Below are 18,153 nucleotides of genomic sequence, written 5' to 3'. Positions count from 1 at the left end.
AAACAATGCAAGGAAAGAAAACCTCAGCAAAAAAAAGAAAAAAAAACATTTCAACTGAGGCATAAAAATCTACAGCAAGCCTAAATGCTAGAACTATATATGGGTTTTTAGATTAATTGCACAGGAAACATAGTGTGCACCAATTAACACATTTAATCAGAAGTAAAACTTTTGTACCAATCAAAAGAAGTTTTGCACAACAGGAGAAGTTAGCTTATCCTTAAAAATGACATAAATGCAAGATCTCACAATAAACCATGGAAAGTAAGCTGAGAGAGCTAGAGAACGAGAAGTATAATTAAATAGAGGAAGTTGGAAATTAGTTTTCATAGTTTGGTTTATAAATTTTATAGTCATATATGTAATTTTCTGAGAAGTATAAAGCATGTCTTTGTGTTGCAATTTATAGGAGATACAATTTATAGTGCTTAATTGTACGTGTGTTGTTGCAGGTGAGAAAAGTGAAAAGATAATTGTGATTGAGTATATAAAATTGGTGGCATATATATATAGATGAAAATATAGTTTACGATATTATTTTATGAAATTAAGATTGTAAATAATGATGAAAGTATAGTATATATCACTTCGTCATGGAAAAATAACTCAAAAATTATTTCAGATTAAGACGTAAGCGAAATAAGCATCGCATACTCGGCCACAATAAAAGCAGTTCAAGAAAAATCCTAAACACATAGTAGGCTAGAATAATTTCTTCCTTATCAATCTATATCAAGTTCAGCCCAACTAAATAAGTAAATTGAACAACTAATTAAGCTCAATTAATACTCCCCCAGACCAACTAAATACCAGCCCGAACAATACAGAAAATTGAGCCAATTAACAAATGAATAGCACGGGCCGCAAATATTGAAAGGCGATTATTGTTGAAGTTAATGTCTAAGTTGATTTATGCATAAGACAAAAGTTCTGAAAAATGTGGCTCAAGCCAACATTTTCAGAAAATTCTACCTACTTATGCTCAAAGGCTAAACTTCTGGAAATTGTGGCTCAAGATAACTTCATCAGAAATTTGGACGTACGTAAGAGGACAATCGATCGTCAAGTCACTGACAATCGATCGTCAAGCCAACTTTGACAGAAAATATATTTTTATGTTTTTTGCTTTATGCTTTGACTTTTATGTTTGGAAAGTTTGACACTCAAGCTCTTACTGAGATCATTACCTAACCTTAGATATTTTGTATTAAAGTACTTTATGTAACTTGAAATATATCACAAGTTGTAGATGAGATCAAATATAGATTTCACTACTCACATCAGAAAATTCTCTCTCAACTCTCTCTGCAATTTTCTCTTCTCTTGTGCGTGTTGTGCTTAACTTGAATCTTTAATTCATTGTGTGTGTGTGAGATTACTTGTAAGCTTGGAATCAAATCTAACAGTTGGTATCAGAGCTGTGTTGATCTTCCTCTACTGGGGCATTTTTCCTATCTAACAAACAAACTCACTGATGGCAAGCTTAAATAGCAGTAGTGATGTTCGATCTCAAATATTTGGAGGTGAGAACTTTGATTACTGGAGTGTGATGATGAAAACCATATTCATATCACTTGACCTATGGAGATAGGTTGAAGAAGGATATGTAGTACCAGAAAATATAGAAGCTTTGACAGTAGCTGAGTTGAAGCAGTTGAAGGAGCATGAGAAGAAAAATGCTAAGGCACTCAGTTTGATTCAACAAGGAGTCACTAGAGAGATTTTTTTAAAAATCATGATAGAGACAACAGTCAAAGGAGCTTGGGAGGTTCTGCATAAAGAATATATAGGAGCAATCCAGGTTAGAGCTGTTAAATGTCAATCCTGGAGAAAAGATTTTGAATATGCTAGAATGAGTGAAAATGAGTTGTTGAGTGATTACATGTCTAAACTTACTGAGACTGTAAATCAAATGAAGAGTTATATATGGTGAGGAAATAAGTGAAAAAAGAGTAGTGCAGAAAATTCTAATTAATTTACCTCAAAAGTATGATCCAATAGTGTCCATTAACCGCATGAATTCACCGGGGTGGAGCACGGTCCGCCAAAATCGACATAGGTTAAAGAAACTAAAGACCTTAGTACACTTAGTGTTCAAGAAGTGATGAGATCCATAAAAGCCTTTGATCAAAGACTATCTAGGCATGTTGAAAATACTGTAGAGAGTACTTTCCAATCCTTTAGTTTAGGTTCAAAAGAGAGTGATGAGAAACCAGTCTAGTTCATACCAAAGTAAACCAGAAACTTCAAAAGGGAATAACAATTGGAAAGGAAAAATAAAAAAGGCAAGTGGAAGAACAACTCTGAGACTAATGTGGAAAAGAAGAACTTTACTCAAAATTCAGAAGGTACAAAGTGCAAGATATGTAATAGAAAAAGTCATGAAGAAAAAGATTGTTGGTTCAAACGGAAGGCTAAATGCTACAATTGTAAAAGTTTGGCCATGTTCAAAAAGATTGTAGGCTCAAGAACAAGCAACAAGCAATAAGCCAACTTCACAGAAGATCAAGGTGGAGATGGAAACATGTTTTATGCTTGTCTAGCTGCAACTGAAGATAAAAATGAACATGTTTGGTTCGTTGATAATGACTACAGCAATCACATGACTGGAGATAGAAGCATCTTTGTGAGTTCAAGAGTGAAAATGGGAAATGGTAATCTTGTTGATACTAAAGGCAAGGGAAGCATATCCATTGAGACAAGAAAAGGAAGGAAGAGGATTCAAGATGTGTTGTTGGTTCCAGAATTGGACCAAAATCTGCTAAGTGTTGGTCAACTACTGCAAAATGGTTATGGAGTTCACTTTGATAACAATTGCTGCAAGATTTATGCAAGAAGAGATTCAAATGAGCTTATAACCAAGATAGAGATGAGAAAGAACAGAAGCTTCCTTCTTACTTTCAACTATTCAGAAAATATTGCTTTGAAAGTAGATGTAGTCAATGACTCTTGGCTATGGTACAAAAGACTTGGTCATTTGAACTTCCAAAGTTTGAAGAATTTGCAACAACATGAAATGGTGATTGGCTTACCAACCATTCAGGATGTAGATGATGTGAGTGAAGGGTGTTCTCTAGGCAAACAACATAGAGACTCATTTTCCAAAGGTACAGCTTTGAGAGCAAAATCAGCTTTGGAATTGATCCATACTGATATCTGTGGACCAATGAAGACTGCAACTCAAGTTGGCAACAGATATTTCATCACATTTATAGATGACTTCACAAGAATGACATGGTTGTACTTTCTAAAGCAAAAATCAGAAGCTTTCTCTGTTTTCAAGAAGTATTAGATGATGGTTGAGAGACAAAGTGGTCTTTTAATCAAGGTGCTAAGAAGTGACAGAGGAGGTGAATACAACTCAAATGAATTTGGCAAGTTATGTCAAGACATTAGAGTAGAGAGACAGTTAACTATAGCCTACACCCCATAGCAGAATGGTGTTTCTGAGAGGAAAAACAGAACCATTGTTGAAATGGCAAAGTCAATGATGCATGACAAGGGGATTCCTCAAAGTTTTTGGGGTGAAGCAGTAAACACCGCTGTGTACTTGATGAATAGATGTCCTACAAGAGTAGTGGAGGGCAAGACACCTTTTGAGATATGGAGTGCAAGAAAACCCTTTGTCAATCATCTAAGAGTGTTTGGTTCCATATGCTATGCTCATGTGCCAAAAGAACTCAGACAGAAGATTGATGAATTGAGTGAGAAATGCATATTTGTGGGATATAGCTCTATGTCAAAAGGCTATATGCTATTTCATCTTGAGAAGGAAAAAGTTATTATCTGCAGAGATGTGATATTCAATGAAAACGTTGCTTGGGATTGGAAGCAAAAGGCAATCCAAGAGCAATCAATTGATGTTACAGAAGATGAAGAAAATGCAGAAAATGAGGGTGAGTTTGAAGAAGAAGCTACACCACCAACAAGTCCTCACGCAGGTTCCTCTACACATTCAACTCCTAGTTCTCCCCCAAATCGAATGAGGATTTTAATGATGTGTATGCAAGTTGCAATTTCTATGTTTTAGAACCAGAAAGCTTTGAAGATGTTATCAAAGATGAATCATGGAAGATTGCAATGCAGGAGGAAATCAATGTTATTGAGAAGAACGAGACTTGGGAGCTAGTAGATAGACCAAGTAACAAAACTGTTATTGGAGTGAAGTGGATCTACAAAACAAAGCTCAACCAAGATGGTTCTATTAAAAGGAACAAGGCCAGACTGGTTGCAAAAGGCTATTCACAAAAGTCTAGAATAGACTATAATGAAACCTTTGCACCAGTGACAAGACTTGATACTATAAGGAGTTTAATCTCCTTAGCTACTCAAAAAGGTTGGTTTCTGCACCAACTGGATGTCAAATCTGCATTCCTCAATGGAGTCTTGAAGGAGGAAGCCTTTGTTGATCAACCTCAAGGTTTTATCATTGAAGGACAAGAATTGAAGGTGTATAAGTTGAAGAAAGCTCTTTATGGCTTGAAACAAGCACCTTGAGCATGGTATGGGGAGATTGATTCCTATTTTATCAGAAGTGGATTTAAAAGAAGCCTAAGTGAAACTACTCGCTACACAAAATTAGAAGGTAAATCCAATATTCTCATTGTCTCACTTTATGTTGATGATTTAGTGATTACTGGAAATGATGAGAGTATGGTTGCTGAATTCAAGAGAGATATGAAGAAAAAATATAAGATGAATGATTTAGGACTTCTACACTACTTTTTAGAAATTGGTATATGTCAAAATGATGATGGTATCTTTATTTCTCAAACAAAATATGCAAAAACACTGCTAGAAAAGTTTGGAATGGCTGGCTGCAAACGAGTAGCTACACCTCTAGTTGTGAATGAAAAATTTATGAAGGAAGATGGAAGTGGAGAAGCTGATGCATCTGTCTATAGAAGCCTGGTTGGAAGCTTGTTGTATTTGACTGCAACTAGACCAGATATCATGTATGCTACTAGCTTATTGTCTAGGTTCATGCACAAGCCAACTCTTATTCACTATGGTGTTGCAAAAAGAATTCTTAGATACTTGTAGGGTTCAATTGGTTTTGGTATTATGTATGACAGAAATATAGTGCCCAAGCTATTTGGATTCTGTGATAGTGATTGGGAAGGGCTGAAGACATGAAAAGAACTTGTGGCTATGCTTTCACTATGGGAACAAGTGTGTTTGCATGGGCTTCAAAGAAGCAACAAACTATTGCTCAATCTACTGCAGAAGCAGAATATGTGGCAGCTTCCTTTGCAACTTCTCAAGCAATATGGCTGAGAAGAATCCTAGAAGACCTTGGTGAGAAGCAAGTGGCAGCAACTTCTATCCTGTGTGACAACAAGTCTGCAATAGCAACGACCAAGAATCCAGTTTATCACAGTCGATCCAAGCACATAGCACTCAAGCATCATTTCATAAGGGATGATGTAGTTGACAATGTAATTGAAGTAATCTACTGCAGGACTGAAGTCCAGGTAGCTGATATCTTCACAAAGGCCTTGCCAAAGCAAAGGTTCAACTATCTAAGAGAGCTCTTAGGTGTTCAACAGTTAGACATTAAGGGAGAGTGTTGAAGTTAATGTCTAAGTTAATTTATGCATAAGACAAAAGTTATGAAAAATGTGGCTCAAGCCAACATTTTCAGAAAATTCTACCTACTTCTGCTCAAAGGCAAAACTTCTTGAAATTGTTGCTCAAGCCAACTTCATCAGAAATTCGTACGTAGGAGGACTATCGACACTACACCAAATACCCCCCTTATATATCAGTGAATAACTGATGTCTTTTCATGTTTTCGGGCGATGTCTAGGCAGGCGATGTCTAATGTACGTACTTAAGATATCGGTATTACACTGATATCTAAAATGAGTTTAGACATCTTTTTTGTTTAAATTCTGATGTCCAATGGTCCCTTTAGATATCCGTTTTCCAATTTTCTGGAGCGTTAAGATTCTGAAACTGATATTAAAGACACTAAAGACATCGTTAATTACTATGTAAATGATCTAAAATCTGATTTAGACATCCGTTCTCATATATTTATCGATATGAAAAACCCATTAAATGTATTTTTTTATGATTTCCATATCATATTTTATGTGATTTTTGATATTGTTAACTAGTTTAGATATCGTTTAAGTCTACAAGAACAGATCTCTATATTATGTTATATATCGGTTTTTGTGATGTAAATGGTTGTTTGAAAGTACCTAAAACATCTGTATTTTATATGTAACGGATATAAAAGACTATGTTGGACATCGGGTTTGTTAAAAATTATTGATATTGTAATGTTACTTAGATATTGGTTGTTTTTGGTAAACTGATATTTATGCTATTTTATATTTCTGTGTTTTAACATAAACTGATATGAAATGTTACCTTAGATGTCGTTTTATACTCCTATAACTGATGTACATAGATTTTTGAATGTATCGAAAACATCTGTATTTGATATATAACTGATATAAAAGACCATTTTGGACATCAGGTTTTTTATATTTACTGTTATTGTAATGTTACTTAGATATTGGTTTTTTTTAACATAAACTGATATGAAATTTGTGCTATAATGTCGCTGTTATTATCGAATTTGTACTACAATCCTGATATAAAAGATATAAATTTACATATATATATAAGCCTGAAATTGGTGCAATCTCAATCCATTCCATTACCATTAATTCCAACATATATCCAATACAAGTATTCCAAGACTTTCCGAAAAAGGATTACACATTGCACCAAAATATGGAGCATATATCCATAATGAATTACATCATCCCATCCTAGCTAGTATCTAAATTAAGCTAGCATCCCTTTACAAAAACCAATAATCAGCCCATGCATAGCATCCCTTTACAAAAACCAATAATCAGCCCATGCACTTGCACAAAAATAGGTGCATGATTCACCACTTCTAAAGGCTGCCTTCATTTACAAAATATTAATTGGCAGCACTAGCTTGTTACCTTTCTTCACACAAAAAATGCCAACACCTGGTTATATATAATTCAGCTTCAATATTCACACAAAAATGCCAATGTCTAACACATGTTCTAAGCTTCCTTGACAAAAAATTGGCAAATATGGCAGCACTACTAGCTAGCTTCAAAAACTTATCCACAAAATGTCCAAACCCCACATACCAACTCCATCTGTCATCTACTGAATATAATTGGCAGAAACAAAGTTGCCCCATTCAATCCGGATCTGATCAAGTTGCTCCTGTGTGTAACTGGTTCGCTTTTTAGTCGGATTAGTCCACTGCAAACATTTAAAAACATGCAGAAGGCACCAAGTCAATTACAAACAGTAAATAAACCTAACATATATAAATATGAGGCATAAGGCTGGGCCATGCTATAATTAAGCCCAATCAAGTTGAAAGACAACTAGTAATTAAAGTGTTCAAACTAAGCTTGGCCATGTTATAAGGCTGCATACAGTATCACCAAGACATATATGCAATATAGCTATTAAAATAGTGAAGGCAGAGGCGCATAAAGTTATAAGCCTACATGCTATCAAAGTCACCTAGACATGCAATATTTGAAATAAAGCTGGCAAGACTATCAGACATCCAATAGGTATGTAGATCCAATTGAACTTCAAATGAAAAATGCAAAGTAGTAGTCCCAAATCCATAAATACCATAGTTTCTATCTGTGCAATCTATTATATATGTATATACATCTTCCATTCAATGGACCAGCAATCATTTATCCTGCATTTTGCATAAATTAAATAATGATGAAGGCAGACTTCCAAACATATCCAATAATATCAAATAAAGGGTTTAGCCAATCAAACATCCAAAAGCCAACAATCCATTAACTATATACATTGACCAGTCCTAGCTAGGTACCAATCATTAGCTTGCATTTTTTATGCAAAATGAAAGATTGACAAAGCACTACACACAAAAACTCACAAGTGATCCAATAAACAAAGAGTCAATTGGATTCCTACCTTGGTCTCAAATCCCAGGTTCGTGTCCTCGATGATCTCCTTCATATACATCATCACATAGTAACCACATTCAACTCCACCAGGTTGTTTAGGACACTACACAAAATCAGAATCCAATTAATGACATGCAGATGGTTATTATGCATGATGCTTCCAATGATAGAAATATTTGTAAAAACAAACCACTAGATTAAATAATATATACTTACATAAAGATGCTTCCACTGTATTGTTTTCCGACTGTTCCTACCCGTAAGTACATTAAATTGTCGAATGGCACTAATATATCAACAAAATATCAGTATGTTTAAATTACAATATATGTAACCAAATTTGCAATGCATTTTAATGATTTAAAATGGCAAAAAAGCAACTCACGTGTTGACAACTTCCTTCCAGTCTGCGTCCTGGTTCAGTTTTGGAAGAGGGTCCAACACAAATATCGTGTCTTTGTCTTCATTGATAATTGTCAAAATCCAGTGCGAGCTAAGAGAAAAAATGATAATAAGCATGCATAGATTAAGGCAGCAGAACATAGACTCAAAGTCAGTTTAACCAAATTAAAACCCTTACCCAGCATTGTACGGCACTAAGAAGACACGATCACATTTTCCTTGCTGAAAGCGTTCTGCTAAGTAGGTTGATCTACGCTCTGCATTTCCTACTCCTTTAGATATGCGTGCCGGATCCACAAAAGCAACCATTTCAACCATGTTTGTATCCACAAGCTTATCAAATAGGTGCCTATTCATATAAGTGAATTATTTTAAATCACAGTGTTTTAAAAGGGCAACAAAATATTTAAACATTTTGAACGATTCCCTAAATTACCTCATGTACACAACTATGCACGAGGCTGATAATTCTGACATCTCCATAACGGAAGTAATATCCTCTTTCAGGATATAAAGTCGTCGGACAGCTCCAAACACTTGTTCATCTATGTCAGTTGTGAGAGCCTTTCCAGATGTAGCCATCGCCTCCCTCGCGAAACGATACAGCAGCTTGCATTCGCTAGGAACTTTCTTCCCAAGGTCATCTTTCTTGAATAACTCCTTCACCATCATAGGAACCTGCCTTGTTTGTTTCTATGGTGTCAAATACAAACACTCAGTTTTGAGTCTTTAGATCAATATTCATGAAGTGTATACTTGGCACTTAAAAAAATTACAGTAGGGAGAGTTTAATTACCTTCACCTGCTGAACGATAATAAGTTCCCTCGGCCAAGCCACATGGCTTCCAACTGCTTGACCAACATTTACCAACTCGTCACCCACAGGAATTGGAAGCAAAGCAGCCACATTAGTGGCCATGTCAATTGAAACCCGCAAGCAGTCCTTTGCCAAAGGAACACCATGTATGGTCTCAGATTTCATCTCAACGACAGTACCATATGCGACAATGTTGTTGATGGATCCCACTGCCAGCATGCATGATTTCCCCTAAAAATAGATGACAAATGTCTCATAACCATAAAAGTCCAATACTGTGAGCTAAATGTCGTATAACCATGAAATTGAAGTCTGCTAGATAGATGTATGTCATATGAAAATATTAGCAATTACTGGTTCATTACCTTCAATGTGTCTGCATTATTTGTATCTTCCATATCCAGCCCCACTTCCACTTGCACTTTCAGATTTTGTTTATCCTCAGTATCTGGTTGCAGATCCACATACTTAGCTTTGTCCTCATAAAAGCAGCTTGCTTTATCGGACACCATACCTTGACCTTGAACAATATTGGGTGTCACCGGTTCCTTCCTAGCACCCTTTTCCTCTAACTTTTGAATCCTCTCCAATAGATCTTGATTTTCTTTTTTCAGAATGGCCAACAACTCATTCTTCGAAATTGTATCCCTCGCTTTTCTCGGAATGTTGAAGTAAGTTGAAGGGTTGACATTCCCCCCAACAGCTCTTACTCGACCAGAATGCTCGGGAGTCTCCAAAGCCATTGTTAGAATATCCTTAGAACCCTCTATCTTCAGCTCCCCTTTATTCTTTTTTTCCAACAACTCATCCTGCAAAAATTAATTTACCAGTTTAATTACAATAATAGCAATCACTTAGGCAATGTTAATTTACACTTGGTCATATATATGCTGCTTACAATGACTTTGGCAACCACTGCCACTTCATCATCCACCTTCCCATTCTTGTCTTCACGAGCTTTCTTCCATAGGAGGGAATGGTCCATCTCATCTTCCTCAACATTTTGCTTCCTCTATCCATATATACAACCAGCAAGTTAGACCAATTATTAGTGAGCAATTAATCAAAAGCAAAGAGAAGACAGTTTATTTATGGAGGAGCTTGTACCAAGTCTTCCTGCAACCCAATGTAGCCCTTGCGCGATAGTTTATGATGATATTTTCGCTTGCCTGTTATTTGTTTGTGAGCTTCATGTTTGGCCTGCAGTTAGAACAAGAAGTTGGGCAAACCTTTAAGGACAAAGTCATAGGTAAATCACACAATTATACATATCCATCATTAATGCAATATCTAACCACCAGAGGTGTTTAACATAAATACCAGAAAGTCATCTGTAAGCCTGGTAGCCACAAAAGTTGTCCATTGATCTTTTTGAATGAACTCATACACCTTGGGTGGGGTTTCTAGTGCTTTCGGATCGTCCTTGTACGGCAAAATGAATTTTTTTGTTAATGCAGTCTTGAACGATCTCCACTTGCTGCCAGCAGAAGCCAACACCATTTTTCTGCTTGTAGGGTCAAGATCAAATGCACCCTACAACCAACACCACATTGGTGAGACATCAAGGTCACATAAAACATATATATGTATCTATAAATATGGTTAAATATACAGAATTGAAGCCTATTTAATAATTAAGTAAGGTTAAGATCTACATTACCTGCACCTCTTCCCATATTTTTTGCTTTAGATTTTTATCCACTTTCGGCCACATTTCATCAGTGATGGGCACTGTGGTTCGGGTCACAACCCCTATGTAGGAAGCTAGTACTGGACGCGTTGCTCCTACTGGAACCCCATGCGGACTGTACTCCACCTTCAGCTTTTTTCCTAAAGCTTTTCTCACGAGCATGTCATGCATCTTTGTTGAACCACGAGAGGACATGCTACCCTCCGCAGCAGTAATGGTCTCCCCTGAGGTCAAGCAATCCTTGCTTGTATCTGCTTCATTACTCTTCCCTGCTGATACCTTGTAGGATTGTGACTTGACAGCTTTCTTCTCTGTGACAGCTTTCTTTGGTGTGGCAGCTTTCTTCGACTTGGCTGTTGACTTGGCATTGGATTTGACAGCAGCTCTTTTCTTTCTTCTTGGTGTAGCCATGTTCGCTGTCTAACTGTTGAAACTAACAAGTGTTAGGACAAAAAATATACAAAGATAGATTAAGAAATATATGGATAATTTTGTTGGCATTTAGAACCTTTTAACATAATCAAATTACATAACATTTTGGGGACAATAAAGTCTGAATATCATACCATTAACACTTAACACAAGTTACATAAATACATTTATAGTTACATGAATTAATCCTTTGCTTTCTTGGAGTAATCAATCCAAATACCCTCACAATTATCTCTCTTGTATGTGCCAACTTCCTCACCCAAGAGATCATCAAAATCATCAACAGATGGTAGTCCATTGCTAAATGATTGGTGGTCAAACACTGTGTCCTCTAACTCAGCCTCATAAGCACTATCATTAAAGTCAAGATTAGGGGCTGCAAGAACCACTGACCAATTAGAGTTTAGAGGGTCTTCTACATAAAACACTTGCTTCACTTGGGAAGCCAAAGCGAAAACATCTCTCTTATGACCTATCCTATTTAGGTTAACCAAAGTGAACCCTAGCTCATCATTTTGTATTCCCTTATTATTCTCTACCCATTCACACTTAAACAAAGGCACCCGAAATACATTGTAATCAAGCTCCCAGATTTCTTTGATAACCCCATAGAAACACATGTTCGTGTATACAGGATTTTTATCCTTCGCGCTCGCCACCTGCATGGTCGTGGCTGTCAAGCTCACCCCACTATTTTGAACAGCACGAACATCGTCACGTGCCTTGGTGTGATAATGGCACCCTCCTATCTCATAACCCTCATATTTTAGCACACTCATAGGTGGACCTTCAGCTAGCCGCCTCAATGAGTCTGTTATGTCCTTTTCTTCATGATTGATATCATATGCCACCTAATCAAATAAATTTTAAAGAAGACTTATTAAAATTGTTGGACATGCACCAAATGAGTGTACTAGCTAGTGAATTACTGTGCTTTCAAAATGTTACACATTTACCTTGGCACGTAACCAGTAGATAAATGTCCGGTTGTGCTCTTCTAGCAGCCACTTCTCACTCTTTTTCTTACTTGAATGAATATCATTCAAATAGGACTTATGTAATCTACAAATAGATTACAATAACTCATAACTATGTAAATGATACTTAATTTACAATAAATCAAATTACAATAAGCTAAGTCTAGAAATTGACATACTCGGCATAAGGTTCCACTTCTGAGGCATTCTCCAAAACCAAACGATGAGCTTGCTCCCATTCTTCACGCTGTACTGAATATACCTTAGCACCGGACAGCGGTCTGCTCATGTTTGGGATACCCATGCGCGAAGAAGATGGAAGTCCAATAGGTTTCAGATTCGACAAGTACTCCGAACAAAATTCCACAGCTTCCTCAACAATATAACCCTCAGCAATGCTGCCCTCTGGTCGCAAACGGTTCCGTACATAACCCTTTAACACTTTCATGCCTCTTTCAAATGGATACATCCATCTAAAATAAACAGGTCCGCACAATTTCACCTCTCGAATAAGGTGAACAGTTAGATGCACCATAATATCGAAGAAGGAAGGTGGGAAAACCTTCTCCAGCAAACACAAGGTGATAACGAGATCATCTTGGATTTTATCCAACTTCGAAACATCGACCACTTTATTGCATAGAGAATTGAAGAAGAAACAAAACCTAGTGATTGCATATCTCACATGCTTTGGTAACACTGAACGTATGGCAACCGGTAGCAGTTGTTGCATCAAAATGTGGCAATCGTGAGACTTAAGACCAAAAAGTTTCAGCTCTTCCATGGACACTAGGTTTTGTATATTTGAAGAGTAACCTTGTGGGACCTTTGTTCCTAACAAACACTTGCATATAGCTCTTTTTTCATCCCGAGTCAGCGTATATGGAGCTGCCGGTAAAAACGTTCTCTTATTCCGTATTTCTGGTGCCAAATCAAGTCGAACCCCCATTTCCATAAGGTCTAAACGGGCAGCCACCCCATCTTTTGTCTTCCCTGGAATGTTAAGTAAAGTTCCAATTATACTCTCACACACGTTCTTTTCAATGTGCATTACATCTAGGGCATGCCGAATATAGAGTGACTTCCAATATTCAAGGTCAAAGAAGATAGATCTTTTCTTCCAACATGGAGTATGAGTTTCGCCACACACGCTGCTCTTTGCTTGTTTCTTGCCAAACTTACAATTGATTCCCGACACCTTTTCTAAGACTTCCTCTCCAGTTAGAGGTGTAGGAGCCTCACCCAATTCCTGCTTGTTATTAAAAGCAGCCATTTGTTTCCGATATGGGTGGTGGCGGGGTAAGAATTTTCTGTGTCCTTGGAAACAGATTTTCTTACCGTGTTTCAACCGATCAGAATCGGTGTTTTCTCCACATATGGGACATGCTTTATAGCCTTTAACTGTGCAACCAGACAAGTTACCGTACGCCGGAAAATCATTGATTGTCCATAAAAGTACAGCCTTCAAAGTAAATGTATTCTTTCGGAATCCATCATAAACTCCGTCTATTCCCTTCCAAAGTGCTTTCAAATCTTCAACTAACGGTTGTAAATACACATCTATATTGTTTCCGGGCTGCCTAGGACCAGAAATCAACAATGTTAATATCATAAACTTCCTCTTCATGCATAACCAAGGAGGAAGATTATAAGTCACCAAGATGACGGGCCAACAACTATATCGGCTGCTGAGGGAACTATGTGGATTTATCCCATCAGCCGAAAGGGCGAGCCTTAGATTTCTAGGGTCACAAGAAAAATCAGGCCACTTATGGTCCACCAACTTCCAAGCTGGAGAATCAGCTGGATGACGCATCATTCCATCACTCGCTCTGTTATCGGCATGCCAAGTTAAGTTCTTTGATGACTCACAAGATTTAAACATTCGTTTAAACCTTGGAATGGGTGGAAAGTACCACAAGACTTTGGCTGGCACCCCTTCCTTCTCAATTAATCCCTTATTTACCTTCCACCGAGGAAGGTCACAGTTGGGGCACCTTGTTGCATCTTCATACTCATTTCGATATAAGATACAATCATTCGGGCAAACATGTATCTTTTGGTAATCCATTCCTAGAGCAGACAATGTTTTCTTCGCCTCATACATAGACAATGGTAGAACATTTCCCTTTGGAAGCATGTCTCCAAAAGCAACCAACATATCAGAAAAGAAATTGTCTGTCACCCCATGCTTTGCCTTCAAGTTTAACAATTTGACCAACGCAGATAACTTGCTATAAGTTTCACAACCAGCGTATAAGGGTCTCTCTCCTTCATCAACAAATTTCCTAAACTCATCTGGATCCTCGGAGAAATTATCATAGGCACCTTCACACATGTCAACTGTTTCAGACCCGAAGACACCATGTTCAGATCCCTCTCTTCCAAAAACAGATTCTTCACCATGCCATATCCACTTCTCATACCATTGATCAATACCGTTAAAGTACAGATGCTCCCTTACAACTCTAACAGACCATTTACGCAAGTTCCCACATTTCACACAAGGACAATGCAAGTAGTCACAATTGGCAGCATTCCCTAATGCAAACCTCAAAAAATTCTCAACTCCCACCTCATACTCCATAGACCTTCTATCAGCATGTATCCATGATTTATCCATGATATCTCATATCTCAACTTCACATAGAAAGATAAACCAATTAAATATTCTATTAGGTAAATTAAGATGCAAATTTTGTAGCTTTTCAAAGCTACCTACCTATATATATCACAATTTATTTGTCAAACATGTTATTAACTCACAGTAGGTTGCACTAAAAGACAATTTAGTCCTATCATGAATGTGATCAAAGAAAATAGTTGGGAAGAATACCTTTGTTAGCAACTCTTGTAGGGATTGTAAGTACTCTATTATATTCTCTCTAAAACTGCCATGAAAACAAATGATACATAGTTAATTAGAAAAATGTCCAAACTCTAACATAGGCATAGTTACAAATATGAAAGACCATTTCTGCATTAAAGCCTAAGGATTAGGAACCACACGTTTATGTAAGCATGAAAATAGGGACATTTCGAGAAAACACTAGACCAGACCAAAAAAAAAAGCCCAGGCAACCATTCTTCAGAAACAAGTATTTGAATAGCATAATTTCTTAAAAGCTAAGTGATTAAATCTAATGGCAAACACAAGGTGATTGCAGAAGTAGTAGACTCATTAACAAACTTTTAACAACTAATGAAATTCAATTAAAAGTATTATATATGTCTTGATCTCTGCTATCTCGGAATCCATGTATCAGCCCATTTAATTTGTCATCTGCAGTTTCTACATAAAGCTTATAAAAGTTGAGAGCAATCCAATCCCCCTCCCATCTTTTATCTCATAATTAGTGTATAATATCTATGTTTTCTCCATCAACAAAAGAGAGATTTTCCATTAGATTCATAGAAAACCCCTAATTTCAAGAAACCAAAGAACCTAAAAAATCCCTAATTGAAGAAAAACCTCAAGAACATCAAACCCTAACTTCAGCTAATGAACCCATGAGGATGAGGTGGTGAGAAGAGGACAAAGAGAAATTAATTACCGACGAGAGATCGAGAAGGAGAACCCAGAATGAGAACGAGAAAGAGAGCCCACAGATGCACTCGACCACCGACGCACACCACCACAGACGCACGCGACCACCGATGCAATGCACACCACCACAGATGCACGCGACGCCGGCCAGGTCAGCGGCAAGGCAACGTCGACTGAGTGAGGATGAGAATGAGAGAGGAGTACGTACGGGCTGGGCGTGAGTGAATGTGTACTGTGAGTCAATTAATGTGTCTAAGTGTGAGAGGGAGTGTGTCTGAGTCTTGGGTAAAATTTAAGTTGGGGGGAAAATTATGCGCCTCTTTTTTTTACATAAAACAAAGTTATCAGTTAACGGTTTATATATCCGTTTTTAATCGAAATGCAAAAATTAAGATATCGCAAAAATTATTTAAAATTATTAGGTGATATCTTAATAAATTACGATATCGTCGGAAAAAACATCTGATATCTAAAATTATTTAATATCAGTTTTTACCAAAATTGATATTAAACAAGTGATGTCTATCAAGGTTTTTGGCGTAGTGCGATCGGCAAGTCACTGAAAATCGATCGTCAAGCCAACTTTGACAGAAAATATCTTTTTATGTTTTTTGCTTTATGCTTTGACTTTTATGTATGGAAGGTTTGACACTCAAGCTCTTACTGAGATCATTACCTAACCTTAGATATTTTGTATTAAAGTACTTTATGTAACTTGATATATATCACAATTAAGTTGTAGATGAGATCAAATATTGATTTCACTACTCACATCAGAAAATTCTCTCTCAACTCTCTCTGCATTTTTCTCTTCTCTTGTGTGTGTTGTGCTTAAGTTGAATCTTTCATTCATTGTGTGCGTGTGAGATTACTTGTAAGCTTGGAATCAAATCCAACAATTATAAGAGCAAGATGTGAATTTTAGGCCACACATTTAAAAACGATTCAATGAGCTGTTATTATTGTTAGGTTAAACTACTTGAATTGTTTTTCTGCAATCCATACATATATAATTAAAAATAATAAAAAGAATGTGTACTATATTTTGGGGGGGAGCAAACCTTATTCTGGCCTTCTTTGTGGCGACTTTACTCTTCAAAGCCATCAGTGAGAGATTATCAGAATCTGAAGTATTTTCTTCAGGAGCTTTAAAGTAGCAGTTGTGTCAGTCTTCTTCTCAATTGCAATATCACTTAGAAAGATGCAAAGTAGAGGGAAAAGGAAAGGATTAGTAAACGTTAGAGATTTTATTAAAATGTTAGGTAATGTGAAAATCATTATAATGAAGAGTAAGTTGTTGAATAAATTATGACCTTTTGAATTTCTCTCTGAATTGAGTTAGAGAAGTGACAAAAGAGAAAGAGAAACCTGAAAGTAAGGAGGTAGCATCTTTAATTATGAAAATAGGTTACAACTAAAAGACCAGTTCTAAATAAACCAATCTAGCATCACATCTTAGTCAAAGTTGAGGGAAGTTATTTCATCAATCAGTCATAGTTCATGAAATTCTTCCAATCATCTAGAAACACTAATATAAGCTGTATAGAAGGAATATGAATCATTCCATGATAAGTGATATTCGTATAACAATAATTAAGACAAAATAAAGTATACTTACACTTCATTGTTCTAAAACTGCTGGGCAATGGAGGCAGACATCCTTTTTAAGTAGTTGAAACAAAACTAAAGTATCTTACTAACTGGTCCAATACTTCTTCAATAATATAATGAATATCAAGTATATCATACAATCGCTTATCATACATAACAGTATAACACCCACCATATATCTACTATCTAAGCTGGTTGTCTGCTAATGACTATAAAGTCTCAATGGTTTCAACCTACTAAATGGACTAATTGAAGAACATGATAGCAGTCTATAAGGCTAAACATTAATCAAGATATAGCAGTCTCATTGAGTATATATGGAATCGACCTTTGATGCCTATGCAAAGCACCCCCCCCCCCCCTTTTTAGTTAATTTGCAAAGAAACAGGGGAACAAAAATTGATTGAAAGAAAGCTCATGAGAAAAACAGCCAAAAAGAAATAAGATTTTAGTCTGGCACTAACCATCTAGTGGATTTGTGGCAACATTTCATCCCAAAATGTAGATGCTCAACACCACCAACATCCGCCTCCAAGAGCATCTCCGAAATATCAGTTATATTCTTACAATTAAGTAGAGGGATTGGAAAAATCATAAAAGACTTTAGTTCATTGTGTTAATGGATTTTAGGAGGAAAAAAAAAAAACTTAACTTACAATGAAAAAACAGTAAATCCCTAAATAAGAGAAAAGGATACCGTGTAATGAATGGCC

The 18,153-nt window shown here is 36.6% G+C and overlaps 2 protein-coding genes across 2 annotated transcripts; both read right to left on the bottom strand.

Moving 5' to 3' along the window:
- Positions 1-7,164: 7,164 nt before the first annotated feature.
- On the bottom strand, positions 7,165-11,053 carry LOC147283824 (uncharacterized). Its single transcript, XM_086243807.1, has 12 exons — positions 10,844-11,053; positions 10,504-10,716; positions 10,291-10,383; positions 10,082-10,195; positions 9,549-9,992; positions 9,163-9,414; positions 8,803-9,059; positions 8,545-8,715; positions 8,350-8,457; positions 8,181-8,250; positions 7,972-8,067; positions 7,165-7,266 (listed from the first exon to the last, which is right to left on the bottom strand). Exons 1-12 carry the CDS (start codon positions 11,042-11,044, stop codon positions 7,165-7,167), a joined length of 2,121 nt encoding a protein of 706 aa, XP_086099933.1. The 5' UTR covers positions 11,045-11,053.
- A 434-nt stretch (positions 11,054-11,487) lies between these two features.
- On the bottom strand, positions 11,488-14,905 carry LOC147283823 (uncharacterized). The gene is made up of 3 exons (XM_086243801.1): positions 12,462-14,905; positions 12,262-12,367; positions 11,488-12,156 (listed from the first exon to the last, which is right to left on the bottom strand). Exons 1-3 carry the CDS (start codon positions 14,903-14,905, stop codon positions 11,488-11,490), a joined length of 3,219 nt encoding a protein of 1,072 aa, XP_086099927.1.
- Positions 14,906-18,153: the final 3,248 nt, after the last annotated feature.

Source organism: Dryas octopetala, chromosome 5 (genome assembly GCF_963921425.1).
Source record: "Dryas octopetala chromosome 5, drDryOcto1.1, whole genome shotgun sequence".
Classification (NCBI taxonomy): Eukaryota; Viridiplantae; Streptophyta; class Magnoliopsida; order Rosales; family Rosaceae; genus Dryas; species Dryas octopetala.
Note: the sequence above shows the minus strand (reverse complement) of the source record. Positions and strands in the feature narration are given on the sequence as shown.